Source organism: Cetorhinus maximus, chromosome 14 (genome assembly GCF_964194155.1).
Source record: "Cetorhinus maximus chromosome 14, sCetMax3.hap1.1, whole genome shotgun sequence".
Classification (NCBI taxonomy): Eukaryota; Metazoa; Chordata; class Chondrichthyes; order Lamniformes; family Cetorhinidae; genus Cetorhinus; species Cetorhinus maximus.
In genome coordinates, this window is record NC_135892.1 from 1,641,474 (window position 1) to 1,655,492 (window position 14,019).

Below are 14,019 nucleotides of genomic sequence, written 5' to 3' on the forward strand. Positions count from 1 at the left end.
ATGCTCAGCAGGTCAGGCAGCATCTGTTGGGAGAAACAGAGACAATGGATTGGATTTTACAGGTCTCCACGGTTCCCCCACCACCACCTCCACCCCCCATCCAAGTTAGAAACAATCGCATCACGATCCTGCTGGCTGCCCTACAGATATTTAGCTCTAGGCGCAGCGTTAATTGCTTTAAGACAAAACTTCCGTCCCTATCTCTGGAGTCCCGGCCAGAAGTCGTTGCCACCGCTTGGACTACACGCAGCCCCACCTTGCTGAGGAGCCCAGCGAGGGGGTGAGGGGCTGGGTTCAAGAGGCCGTGAGGGGAGTAAAAGCAGGGATGATCTTTTGGGAGTGGGGTGATGCTTCCCAAAGGAGGTCATCCTCCCCCGACACCAGCCTGCACAGCTCAAGTTGCCAGGCTTCCCACATGGTGTGGGTCTTCACAGCTCTCCCTCAACCTCCCCCACCACCACCACCACCAGTCAAGGGTAAAATATCAGTGGCAGTGGGATGAGGCCCTTAAGTGGCGATTAGTTCTTTCCAGCCCCTCTTGCTGGTGGGATCTCCCGGTCCCACCGATGTGAACGGCGATCTCGATGTCTTGCCGCCCTCCTGCGGGGGTTGGGGGGGTGGGGGGGGGGCGCTGGAGGATTCCGGCCGTTAACTCTGTTTCTCTCTCCACAGATTCTGCCAGACCCATTGAGTATTTCCAGCATTTTCTGTTTTTTATTTCAGATTTCCAGCAGCTGCAGTATTTTGCTTTTGTAGATTTGCAACTTGTTGTCCAGGTGTCAGACTGGCACTGCCATCAGCTTCCCTTATAGAAAACACTTCATTTACATTTTGATGGAAATGAAAAGTGGGTGAGTCTTATAAGGAGCAGCTGACTGTAATGTCAGTTTGATGGCTGGGTGACAAGCTGAAAACCCACTTCCTCATCTTTGGAGCCTAAATAGAAATGATTGAGAAAAGAAAGACTTGCATTTATATAGAGTGTGTTTCTACATCCTTAGGATGTCCCAAAGCAATTTACTGCTAATTAAGTACCTCTGAAGTGTAGTCACTCTTGTTGTGTAGGTCAATTTGCACACAGCAAACTTTCCCCAAACAGTAATGTGACAATGACCAAGTTATCTGATTTTGTAATGTTGGTGAAGGAATAATATTAGCAGGACACCCAGGAGAATTCCTCTGCACTTCTTTGAATGGTACCAATGGATCTTTTACACTGGCCTGACAGTGCAGACAGCGGCTCGGTTTAACATCTCACTCGATATTAAATTCAGTGCAGCGCTCCCTCGGTACTGCACTGGAGTATCAGCTTGGATGTGGGAACTCTTTGGAGTGTGACTTGAACCCACAATATTCTGACTTGGAGGCAAATGTGCTATGCTATATTAGATTAATACTACAGGGCTTCATCAGATTACCTACACTGGTCAGGGGAAGATGTTACAAAAGTGTTACTTTTTGGTGAGTTTTGGATGCGGCTATTCATCTTCTCAGAAGATTAAAGAAGTTGGCTGGAATCCACGACAGTAATTTTATTCAGGCTGTTGAAAATAGTGAGCTCAGACTTTGCTTCCTCCACTTTTTGCATGTTTGTCTTTAGTGCTATCACGACATGGATAATTCCTGTAGTGATAGTTTTGATTTCCTTGTGGATTATTATCCAATTTCTGCATATTTGAGAAGGCCCAAGGAGTCCATTATCATCTTATAGGTGGCATAGCCTCTACTGCACTACATGTTGCACTGCAGGAAGATTGGCATACATTGTTCTTTAATCTTTACAGAGTCTTCAAAAATGAAGATCTGTAGTGGCTGTCTTCCACTCCTTGTCCAAAATTGGCTTCTCCAAGCATTAAAGCCACCTTTACCGGGAGAAAAAAGATCCAAGGGGAGGAGCCACCACCCATGATTAACTAAAAAAGTTAAAGATAATATCAAACTTAAAGTAAAAGCATATAATTGCGCAAAGATGGCTGGCAGGTCTGAAGTTTGAACAGAATATAAAAAACATCAAAAAAGAGTCTAAAAGGTTAATAAGAAGGGAAAAACTAGAGTACGAGAGAAAGCTAGCTAGAAATATAAAGACAGATTGTAAGAGTTTATACAGATATTTAAAAAAGAAAAGTTAACAAAATGAATGTTGCCTCTATAGAAAGTGAGTCTGAGGAACTAACAATGGAAAATAAGGAGATGGCAGATGAATTAAACCGATATTTTGCGTCGTTCTTCACCACAGAGGATGCAAGTAACATCCCAGAAATAGCTGTAAATCAGGAATTGGAATGGAGGGAGGAACTTAAGAAAATTACAAGCGATATGGAAATAGCATTTAGCAAATTGTTGGAATTGCGGGTTGACAAGTCCCTGGATCCTAATGGATTTCATCCTAGGGTCTTGAAAGAAGTGGCTAGTGAGATAATTGATGCATTGGTTTCAATTTTCCAAAATTCACTAGATTCGGGGAAGGTTCCATTTGATTGGAAATAGATAATGATAATAGATAATCCCTTTATTCAAAAAGGGAAGGGGACAGTAGGAAACTATAGGCCAGTTAGCTTAACATCTGTCATAAGACATAGGAGCAGAAATTAGGCCAATCGGCCCATTGAGTCTGCTCCGCCATTCAATCATGGCTGATAAGTTTCTCAATCCCATTCTCCCGCCTTCTCCCCTGTCATAGGAAAAATGTCAGAAGCTGGTATTAAAGATATTATAACGGGGCAATTAGATAAATTCAAGGTAATCAGGCAGAGTCAACATGGCTTTGTGAAAGGGAAATCATGTTTAACTGATTTATTGGAGTTCTTTGGAGAAGTAACATGTGCTGTGGATAAAGGGGAACCATTGGATAAACCGTATTGGATTTCCAGAAGGCATTTGATAAGGTGCCACATCAAAGGTTATTGTAGAAAATAAAAGCTCATGGTGTAGGGGGTAACATATTAGCATGGATAGAAGATTGGCTGGCTAACAGGGAACAAAGAGTAGGCATAAATGGGTCATTTTCTGGTTGGCAAAATGTAACAAGTGGTGTGCCACAGGGATCAGTGCTGGGGCCTCAACTCTTTACAATTTATGTAAATGACTTGGATGAAGTAGTGAACTTTCATAACCTTCATGTCCAGCGAACAGGCATTCTGAGATAAGGGATAGAAATGATCAGCCTTAATGATAACTAATCAAACCTTAAAATAAAACAAAATAAATCCCACTTGTGGACGTGACCAATTGTAACCAATCAAGAGGATCAATTTACCTTGCTTGGCTGAGAAAGGAATTGAGCCAGACTCAGAGTTCACATGTGGAATATAACCTGACTGCATGGCAGGAGGCAATTTCTGGTTTGGGGGAATCTCTATAGGGCCAAGATGGATAACAGGGCCAAAAAGTCATTTTTAAAAAAAATTCACAAGTGCTTCTTCCAATTGTCTGCTCTAACTAAGCAGAAGGAAAACTGAAATCCCAGAAAAAGTGCTGTGAAAGCCATTTACACTGTTATTCCAGGATTTCTGCATCCCTTCTCATGATGAATTACTGCATTCAGATTTAGGGGCAACTGTTTCTCATAGCTGATGTATTTTTATACAGAATTCTCGTTCCTTTGAACTCTCTACCCATGTGCATCTATGGCAAACAAAGCACTGCGGCTTATTTCTAGAACGAGGCATAACTTGTATTAAACTTTGGTTAGAGTGTTGTGCACAGTTCTGGATGCCATATTACAAAATGGATAGAGAGACAGAGAGACACTGGAAAAGATGTAAAAAAAAAATTATCAGTATGATACTAGAACTCAGTGGTCATACTATCAGGAAAGACTGAACAAGCTAGGCCTCTTTTCTCTAGAGATGAGAAGTGACCTAACAGAGGCCCTAAAAATTATGAATGGGTTTGATTGGGTAGCCGTAGAGAAGATGATTCCACTGGCTGGGATGTCCAACACTAATGTCATAAATAAATAATAGCCACGAATAAATCCAATAAATGTTTCTGGGGAAATGTTTCTCCACCCAGACATTGGGCAGGATTTTCTGGCCCTGCCAATGGCGGGCATCATTGTGGGCGAGATGGGAAAATTTGGACAGCGTCCAAAAGTCAACTGACTCAGTTCGGTACTCAGGTTGGCACAGCATGCTTTTAGAATCTTTTGGCTACACAAGATTGTGTGTTGCCCATGTTACAGTGTCTCCCTAAAGTTTAACCCTTTTATGGCTGAGAGCATTGCAGAGTGTATATAGTATTAATACATGGTCTATCAAGCCATTTTCTTCCAGAGCACATCTCCACAGACCCTAGCATGATTCCAATCCCAGCCATTAACTTTTTGAGGGAAGTTTCTGCACACATCCAGAAATTTTCACTGAAATCCAGAGCATTCGTCCACCTTTACGTCTCCATTATTGAGCCAATCTCAGTTTAGACCTGAAAGGCTTTGTTCTCTAACCTGACCACCACAGTCTAAGTGCCCATTCCCAGCTATGAGATCATAATGGAACTTTGCCAATATGAATAATCAAATACATTTCCTACTTTCATTGGCTGAAACCAAAAAATTCAGGGTACAACCGAGATTGAACCAGGAGCTGCTGGCTGCATAATTACCCACTGAAAAACACGCCCAGTTTTGGTGAATATTGTGAGAGATCCTAGGAAAAATGGGCCTGCTGATGCCAGAACAGATTACGGTAGTGAGAAATTTGTATGAACTATTGAAGTGGGTGAAGTGAGCTACCACATTCATCACTTTATATGATTGTTTCTGAACGTACATACAGCAAAAGATTGAACATTTCAATGCTACGTATTCTAAGGCGGACAACATCCTCATTCCACACATCCTGCCTCTGCACAACATGTTCTACTGTTCCTAACATCCATTTTTATACTTTTGTGTCAATAGTTCTACCCATACATACAGACTTTTTGGGCAGAAATTTGCATCCCGCGGCAGGCGGGTGCCTGACCCGGTCAGGAGTAAAGTGGTGTGTGATGACATCAGGCGAGCGTCCCGACACCATCGCACATGTATGTGATATTTCGGCTGGCCGGTGCGCATGAGAGTCGGCTGCAAGACAGGCGACACTTAAGAGACCTACTAAGGCAAGCAAGTAATTGAAAGCTATTTTTCGCTGCCCGCCCAACCTTACGGTCGGTGGGCAGGCAAATAAGCCAGGCGGCCATTGCATTTTTTACGAAACCTCACCCATGGGTGGGATGAGGCTCCCCACAGTAAATAAGAAAAAAAATTCAATAAAAATCTTTTAACATCATTTTTAACATGTCCCTCTTCATGTGACTGAGTCACATGTGGGGACGTGTTTATATCATTTGTAAAATTTTTATTTTTCATTTTAAAATTCTTCAGCTCTCTGAGGCAGCTCTGTGCCTTCAGGGAGCTGTCAGCGCGCGCTCTCCTGCGCATGCGTACACTTCAGCGCTCACGCTCCTCCCGTCCCCACCCCGACAGCGCTGAGGCTCCTGGCGCGTGTTTCATGCTGGCTAGCCGATAATTGGCATGAAATCACAGACAGAGCCTGGTCGAGGGCAGCAGTCCATTTCCAGGCCGTTCCCGGGTCCGCCCACCCAACGATAGGAAAATCCTGCCCTTTATCACATAAGTGAACTTCCTTCACAGCCAATGGTATCTTCCCATATTGTCCGCTCAGGTATATTTTCAGCACAGTCATGATAACATTCAATTTGTGGTTGTTCTGTGGTTACTCTTTCAGTTGTGTTGGCATCGCAGATGAACATCCATATTCCGCCAACATTTATGAATGAGGTAGTGAATATACCTCTGGGAATCATAGAACACTTGGATTTTACAACCCAGAGGAGGCCATTTGGCCCATCGTAGCTGCTCCAGCTCTCTCAAGATGATATCTATTTGGCCCCAACGCCCCGCTTTTTTTCTGCACCATTTAACATTGTTTCTTTTTGAAGCACTTATCCATTCCCCTTAATGGCTCTGCTTCTATCATCCTTTCTGGTAGGGCATTTCGTATGCTAACAGCCTTTTGCATAAAAAAAAAACATTCTTCTAACTTCATCCTTTTTTTTGGTAATGATTATCCATTTGTGCTCTCTAATTATACACTCACTGAAAATAGCCTTTCTCTAAAAATTATTAAAGCCTCTCAAATTTTAATATCTTTCTATCTCCTTAGCTTTTCCCATTCTAGTAAAAGATATCCCAATTTCTCTCATCGGTCCTGATCCTTGATATCATCCTCGTTATCTCTTCTATGATCTTGACATCTGTTTAAAAGTGGAGTATTCAAAACTGGGTGTAATGTTCTAATTGTGATCTGCCTATCTAATGAGTTAGGAACATGCAAAAAGGAACCTCTTGAGCTGATTCAAATACCCTACTTACCAGGCCATAAAGGATTTTAGAAGATGTTTAGGAAAAAAATATTTGAGGGCAGATATTTAATATTCACATTTATCATTACGGAACTAAAACAGCAATGCAGCATGAAGTGTGCTTGCTCCTTTTAAAAAAAATTTCATTAGTTCTTCCTCTTGTTTTTTTAATTCTTGTATCATTTTCTTGTTTGGAAAAGGACCAAAATGTCTTTCAGTTGCTCTATTTCCATGCTGTTTGACATACCTTACCACACAGTTTGAATCCTATGATGTAAGGAGACCTTTTTCATTTTGTGCCCATTGGGTTCACACCAGATTTTACAAAAAAACCCCACAACAAACTAATCACTGTACTTAACCCCGAAACAATTGTTAATGATCTTTTTAACTTGGGGTAACCTTTGGACTATTGGGCGCACAGCAATTTTGGGCAACATTTTTCCAGAATAAATGCACAACTTATGGTCCGGCAAGTATGGTAGATCATGGTTGATTTATATCTCAACTCCAATTATCCACCCTGGGTCCACAATTGTGAATAACCTTCCCTAAAAGCTTTGAAATTTTCAACTGGCCTCAACAACATTATGGGGCAGAGGGTTCCAGATTTCTATTACCCTTTGTATGAAAAGCTGCCTCCTGACATCACTCCTGAATGGTCTCGCTCTATTTTTAAGGTTATACTCACTTGTTCTAGACTCCCCCACCAAAGGAAACTGTTTCTCTCTGCCGACATTATCAATTCCTGTAACCATCTCAAGTACATCAATTCATAGACTCTGCCTACCATGCCTGTGCCAGCTCTTTGAAAGAGTTGCCCCATTTAGTTCCACATGCCAGCTTTTTCCTCATAACCGTGCAAAATAATTCTCTTCAAATACATGTCCAATTGTCTTTTGTAAGTTCATGTGGAATATGATTCCAACACCCTTTCTGGTAGTGTGTTCTACATCATAACAACAACCTGTGTGAAAAAAAACTCCTAGAGGAGAATTTTCTCCCCGTCGGGGGGTGGGGGTGGGTGGGGGGGGTTGGATGGGAGCGGGTGTGGGTGGGGGTGCAGCCGCCATTTTATGTGGGCGGGCCAGTTAAGGCCCGCCCAGCATGTCGAGTACCCAGAAGCGTTGAGCGCTCCCTGTGTTGGTGGGGGGGAATAGGCTGAGTCGGGGTCTGTGCTCGTTCACGTAAGCGCGTGAAAGAGTGCAGAAATCTCCCCGAGGCACAGAGCTGCCTCAGGGAGATTAGTTTGATTCTTTTAAATTTTAATAAAGAAAAAAGCATTTTTTAAGACATGTTCCCTCGCGTGACAGTGTCACATAAGCTGGAACATGTCAATGAATTTTAATTAAAACCTTCGTTAAATTTATAAACACTTCATGAAACCTCATTCCGCCCGTGGATGAGCTTTCATGATAAATTTGAAGGCCGCCTGGGCTCTTCGCCTGCCCGACAACCTTAAGGTTGGACGGGCAGCTCCGTTAAGTATTTCGATTACTATTTAAATGGCCTTAATAGGCCTTTGACAGTTCAGCGGGTATGCAGCCGACTCCGGTGCGCGCCCACCGAACTGAAAATCTGAATGACGCGCGGTGACGTCACTATGCGTCGGTGAGTGGGCCCTGCCCCCGCTCGCTGACCTGAAGATTCTGGCCCTAATTTCTCTTCAAGTTAAAAACAGAATTACCTGGAAAAACTCAGCAGGTCTGGCAGCATCGGTGGAGAAGAAGAAAGTTGACGTTTCGAGTCCTCGTGACCCTTCAACAGAACTAAGTCAAAATAGGAGAGGGGTGAAATATAAGCTGGTTTAAGGTGGGGGGGTGGGGCAAGAGAAGTGGAGGGTGGGGGTGGTTGTAGGGACAAGCAAGCAGTGATAGGAACAGATAATCAAAAGATGTCACAGACAAAAGAACAAAGAGGTGTTGAAGGTGATGATATTATCTAAAAGAATGTGCTAATTAAGAATGGATGGCGGGACACTCAAGGTACAGCTCTAGTGGGGGTGGGGTGAAATAAGACTAAAAGGGCATAAAAGGTATAGATTTAAAAATAATGGAAATAGGTGGGAAAAGAAAAATCTATATAAATTACTGGAAAAAACAAAAAGGAGGGGGAAATGGAAAGGGGGTGGGGATGGAGGAGAGAGTTCATGATCTAAAATTGTTGAATTCAATATTCAGCCCGGAAGGCTGTAAAGTGCCTAGTCGGAAGATGAGATGCTGTTCCTCCAGTTTGCATTGAGCTTCACTGGAACAATGCAGCAAGCCAAGGACAGACATGTGGGCATGAGAGCAGGGTGGAGTGTTGAAATGGCAAGCGACAGGGAGGTCTGGGTCATTCTTGCGGACAGACCGAAGGTGTTCTTCAAGTTCTTTTGTCAATATTTAAATCCACTCATTTGCCAGAGAAAACGGTTTCTCCCTAGTTACACATCAAAATCCTTTATAATTTTGAATATCTCTATTAGGCCTTTCCTTCAACTTCCCTGCTCTAACAGCAGCAGCAACTTACATTTATGTAGCACCATTGACTTTGTGAAATGTCCCAAGCTGAGTATTATCAAACAAAAATTTGACACCGAGCTACGTAAGGATCTAGTCGGATAGCTGGCCAAAACCTTGGAAAAAGAGGTCATTTTGAATGCGCATCTTAAAGGAGAAGAGAGACGGAAGGAGAAGCTAATGCTCTAGGCTGATGACCTTTCATCAGAACTCGATCCAAAACATTAACTCTCCTTACAGCTGGCTGAGCATTTCGAGCATTTTCTGTTGTTTCAGATTTACAGCATCCACAATATTATGCTTTTGTCCTCCCTTAACTTTTTTATTTGCTTCTGCTTCCATCCCAGTTAGAATGGGGTTGATCTGCAATATCAACCAATGTGTTATCCACATCAAACTGGTGACTGGTGGTGTCCCCCTCTCTGTTGCCATTGAATAGCAACAATATCACTGCATGGCTGCACATTACCCTACTGCATGGCTGCACATTACCCTACTGTATGGCTGCACATTACCCACTGCATGGCTGCACATTACCCTACTGCATGGCTGCACATTACCCACTGCATGGCTGCACATTACCCTACTGCATGGCTGCACATTACCCTATTGCATGGCTGCACATTACCCTACTGCACGGCTGCACATTACCCTACTGCATGGCTGCACATTACCCACTGCATGGCTGCACATTACCCACTGCATGGCTGCACATTACCCTACTGCATGGCTGCACATTACCCTACTGCATGGCTGCACATTACCCACTGCATGGCTGCACATTACCCACTGCATGGCTGCACATTACCCACTGCATGGCTGCACATTACCCTACTGCTGCATTTTCAAAGTGGAAGGGTTATTATAGTCAGCCATGTGCCCACCAGCCAGCCCATCCTGTGTGTCAGTGACTGACTGTGCATTGGGCAGGTAAGTTGTCTTATGACGATTATACATGTGAAGCTCTTTGAAGATATAAGTGTGCTAAGGGCGTGAGCTGTAAGCTGCAGCTTGAATGTGTGCCTTGCTGGAATGTACGAATGCAACCTAAGCACGGAAAGAGGTGTAACGATTGTGCAAGGCCAACAATATTGCGGAATAGGTTGACAGACGACACTTTATGGCATGCATTGTTGGGCCAACTATCTGCTAGGCCTCTTTTTGGGTAGTGTTATCTTGATAGCTCCCTGCTGTGTCATCTTCCTCCACATCCATCCCCGGTTATGTGGGTACTGTACTCAGTGTTGAACCTGGCTGTTTCTCCCTGTCAAGCATACTGCATTACTATTTATAGAGGTGGGGCCCTGGAGTACCAAAGAGAGTGATCTCCCTTATACCCGTCTCATGTGGCAGCCAAGTATTGAACGAGGTGATACCCTACGTGACCATTTGGCCACAGACTCTATTTTATGAGCCATAAAATAGCTATTCCACCTTAGCTTGGGTTTTGCTTCTTCTGCCCCATACAGCTTTTGAAAAGGTTGAAAATAAACAGTTTGCAGCCTACGGAAAGCCTAACCCCTGTGCTGCCACTTACCTTTAAGTGACTGCATCCTGTTAAAATTGAACTGCAGAGCTTCAAGAGGCGTTAATAATTTCCATCCCCAAACCCCTCACCACCCCCAGTGAGCTCATAGCACCAAGTCCTACATGAACTGGGAGATTGCCATAAATAAATAATTAAGGTTGATGGCAGGTAATTTGCTGACCTTCGTCCAATGCAATAAGGTGAGTAGTAAGTTTGCTACTACACCATTATAGTTCCCATATCAGGCAATTTGCCCTCAGATATTTTCCCTCATCATAAGGGAGGGCATTGCACAATAATGGGTCACATAGGAGTACAACTGGGACATACGTGGCATTCGAATTTTGTCATGCATTTTATTGTAAAAACATTTTCCATTTTAACTTTTAAATAGAAAATACTGGAAATTCAAGGCAGGTTGATTAATCTGTGAAAGGAAAAGATGATTATTATTTCAGATGTAACGCTACATCATCGATGATAAGGCTGATAATTCAATGAAACATTAACCCTTGTCTCTCTCCCTGACCGATGCTGGTCAACTCGCTAATCATATCTGCTTTTAAAATTTCAGATTTCTACCATTGGTAATTTGTGTTTTCCAGGTGTTAGCTCTGCAGGATATTTCTTTGTTCACGCACTTTTATAAAATGTATTGTATCACTAGGGTGTTAATCCTATTCTGACGAAAGGATTGCAACAGGGATATTTTATCTGTCCTTTCTCAAATTTTCAGCAATTTCTGTTTTTACATTAAATTGTCTAGATGCTTGTAACATTTTTATTTTCATAAATATGTCTGTATATGTAGGAAATTACGCATGGTGTAACATTGTTTCACAGAAACGAAAGGGAAGGAAGCACCAAGATCAACAAGTAACTAAACAGTAGTAATAGTAAATAAATTAGCAAGATAAGTAAATGTAGGTAGGAGGATAGTGGTGCCATCTGTTGGCTACTGTTGACATTTTAAGGTACATTCCAGAGCTTCTGGAACAGGCCAACAGGAACCATTTTTCAAAATTACTCTTACTTGACCAAGAGTGCCAATTGTGAATTCAGAAGCACAGTTTGCTGTCCATGGATCCCTGAATTCCCAATTGGTAGTCCCACTGGCTCAGGCTTCACAGGAAGCTGTGAATGTTGCGGAGCAGCAAGCAGGAGGACAGGACAGGAGGAGCGGAGACAAAGCAAAACGCACAGTCACAGAAGCACTTCAGTTTAGCATCCTAAATGAACACGAACCCACCATCTTATCCTGGGCCAGGCCCAACTGGTCCATATCCAGCTTATCCACAACACCATGGTCCAGGCCCTAATGCTGCTTATCCTGGTTATCCACCTCCTCCAGGAGGACAACCTGTACATCAAGGTTATCCACAGTATAGCTGGCAGAATGTAACTCCTCAACCAGGAATGGTTTACACAGGTGCTCCAGAAAACACAGTTTACGTTGTAGAAGATCGCAGAAGGGAGGACACTGGAGATACATGCTTGACAGCATGCTGGACTGCCCTCTGCTGCTGTTGCCTTTGGGATATGTTGACTTAAAGTCCCCCAACTACATGGAAATTCCCCACGTACCAGACTTCCTTAACAAAAACAGAAATTATACCAGACTTCCTTGCTGTTTGACCTTCAGATCAAAGCTCGAATGCCAACCTACTATTTTTTTTCCAAAAGATGCCTGTTAAAGACTTCTGTTTGTTGGTCACATAATGGCATTAGCTTAGTAATTGAATAACTGGATGACAAGTTCTGTCAGTGTGATGCAGTGTCTTAGGATGGCCTGCCCAAATAATAAGCAAATGTTAATTTATGCAGATAATCTTTTTTTAAACAAGCTATAAGTTCCAAAGGATTCACTTCGATACTTAACGAAAATAGGTGCAACTTAACTTCTGTTTCTGACTTCTGTAAAATAAGTCCTAATATTTCTTGTGGAACTTGAATTGCTAGAAATGGAGAAAATAAAGTAAAAATTGCTGTGTTTTAGTTTATTATACTAATGGAACTGTATATTCCACACCAAAGACAAAACTTTTCAATTGAAATAAAACACCAGGACTATGATTTGATACCATTAGCCCAACTGTGCTTTCATGTGATGGATTATTGTAAGAATTGGGGGAGGTGGTGGCATAGTGGTGTTGTCACTAACTGGTATTCCAGAGACCCTGGGGACCTGGCTTCAAATCTCACTCACAGCAGATGGTGATATTTGAGTTCAATAAAAACCTGGAATTAAATCTGATGATAACCATTGCAGATTGTCATAAAAACCCATCTGGTTCACTAATGTCCTTTAGGGAAGGAAATCTGCTGTCTTTACCTGATCTGGCCTATATGTGACTCCAGACCCACAGCAATGTGGTTGACTCTTCAATGCCCTCTGAACAAGGGCAGCTAGGGATGGGCAATAAATGCTGGCCTAGCCAGCAATGCCCAGATCCAAATGAAAAAAAAAGTCAGATTAAGGAACATTCAGTGAGGAGCTTTGCCTTGCTCTGGAGTTAAATTCAATTTTGTTGGATGTCCTGGACTACGTATGGATAATAATGGTGGTCAGCCTGCTTGTATTAGAAATCATACAGAATTAGGTGGGATCATAGAAAATAAAAAGAGGTCTAAGTTATGTTTGGATGTGTGTGATTGCTGACAGAGTGGTTAGTAATGTTGCTGAGCTGCAAGCATAAATGTGGAAAATCAGATGCAATAGTTGCTCAGTTGGAGCCATCCATTGCATGTTTACGCACTAACAGCCTGGTGGTATTTTGGGGTTTGATGTTTGTATGGCAATATTGCAGGGTGTTCCATCATGCAGTGTGATAATAATGCACTTTATGAAGCACCTGTGTTGCATCCATTTATTCAAAGACCACACACATCCTTGGTATCAACAGGGTTTATCTTTTTCTCAAAAAGGTTGCTGGTAAAAGCTCAGCACAATATAAACATTTCTAGTATGTGGACTGTATACATGTCCATTCTTTATATATTTTAAGATCAAACAGATAAGTTATGTTTATTACATGTGTTAGAGCCTTCCAGTGTAAAGTTACCATTAGCAGCTCATAACATTCAACAAGCTAACTGACCAGAATAATATGGTTGTTGTGGGCAGGTGGGTGAGATTCAGAATGCTGTGTTTTTAAAATAACTTTGTGGTAAAGGTGGGAAGGAAGGGGGTGTGCATCTTTTGGGAGTTGTGCTGTGTGAATTGGGGCACCCCTCACCAACTCCCCCCCGGCGCCAAGATTTTACCCCCTCATTTTGTTCCTCCCCACTCAGCCCTCAGCCCACAAACCCCTCCCTGAAGGCTTCCTGATCCCGTCCCACCCTAAAGGCCCGTGACTTACCTTAGTCTGGGATCCATCTATCTCTGTGGGCCTCCTTGTAGTCCCTGCAGCGCCCACTCCTGAGCTGCTGTGACTGCTAAAGCTATCAGCCAATCAGATTGGCTGGCATCTCTCGAGGGCAGGACTTCCTCCCACCAAGGGGTCGGACATCCTCGCACTGAGGGGTGGAAGTCTGACTCTCACCTGCTTGAGGCCACCCGCAGTGCACTATTGCTGCAGGGCGGTCTTGTTGAGCATCGGTCAGTGTGCCACTGGCTTTCCTCCA

General features: G+C 43.0%; 1 protein-coding gene across 1 annotated transcript; it reads left to right on the forward strand.

Moving 5' to 3' along the window:
- Positions 1 to 11,560: 11,560 nt before the first annotated feature.
- On the forward strand, positions 11,561 to 11,978 carry LOC144690061 (cysteine-rich and transmembrane domain-containing protein 1-like). Its single transcript, XM_078557569.1, has one exon. The coding sequence runs from the start codon at positions 11,629 to 11,631 to the stop codon at positions 11,944 to 11,946; it is 318 nt and encodes a 105-aa protein (XP_078413695.1). The 5' UTR covers positions 11,561 to 11,628; the 3' UTR covers positions 11,947 to 11,978.
- Positions 11,979 to 14,019: the final 2,041 nt, after the last annotated feature.

Excerpts from the sequence above, each read along its gene's own strand:
- LOC144690061 (XM_078557569.1), top strand. The coding sequence starts at position 11,629 with ATGAACACGAACCCACCATCTTATCCTGGGCCAGGCCCAACTGGTCCA.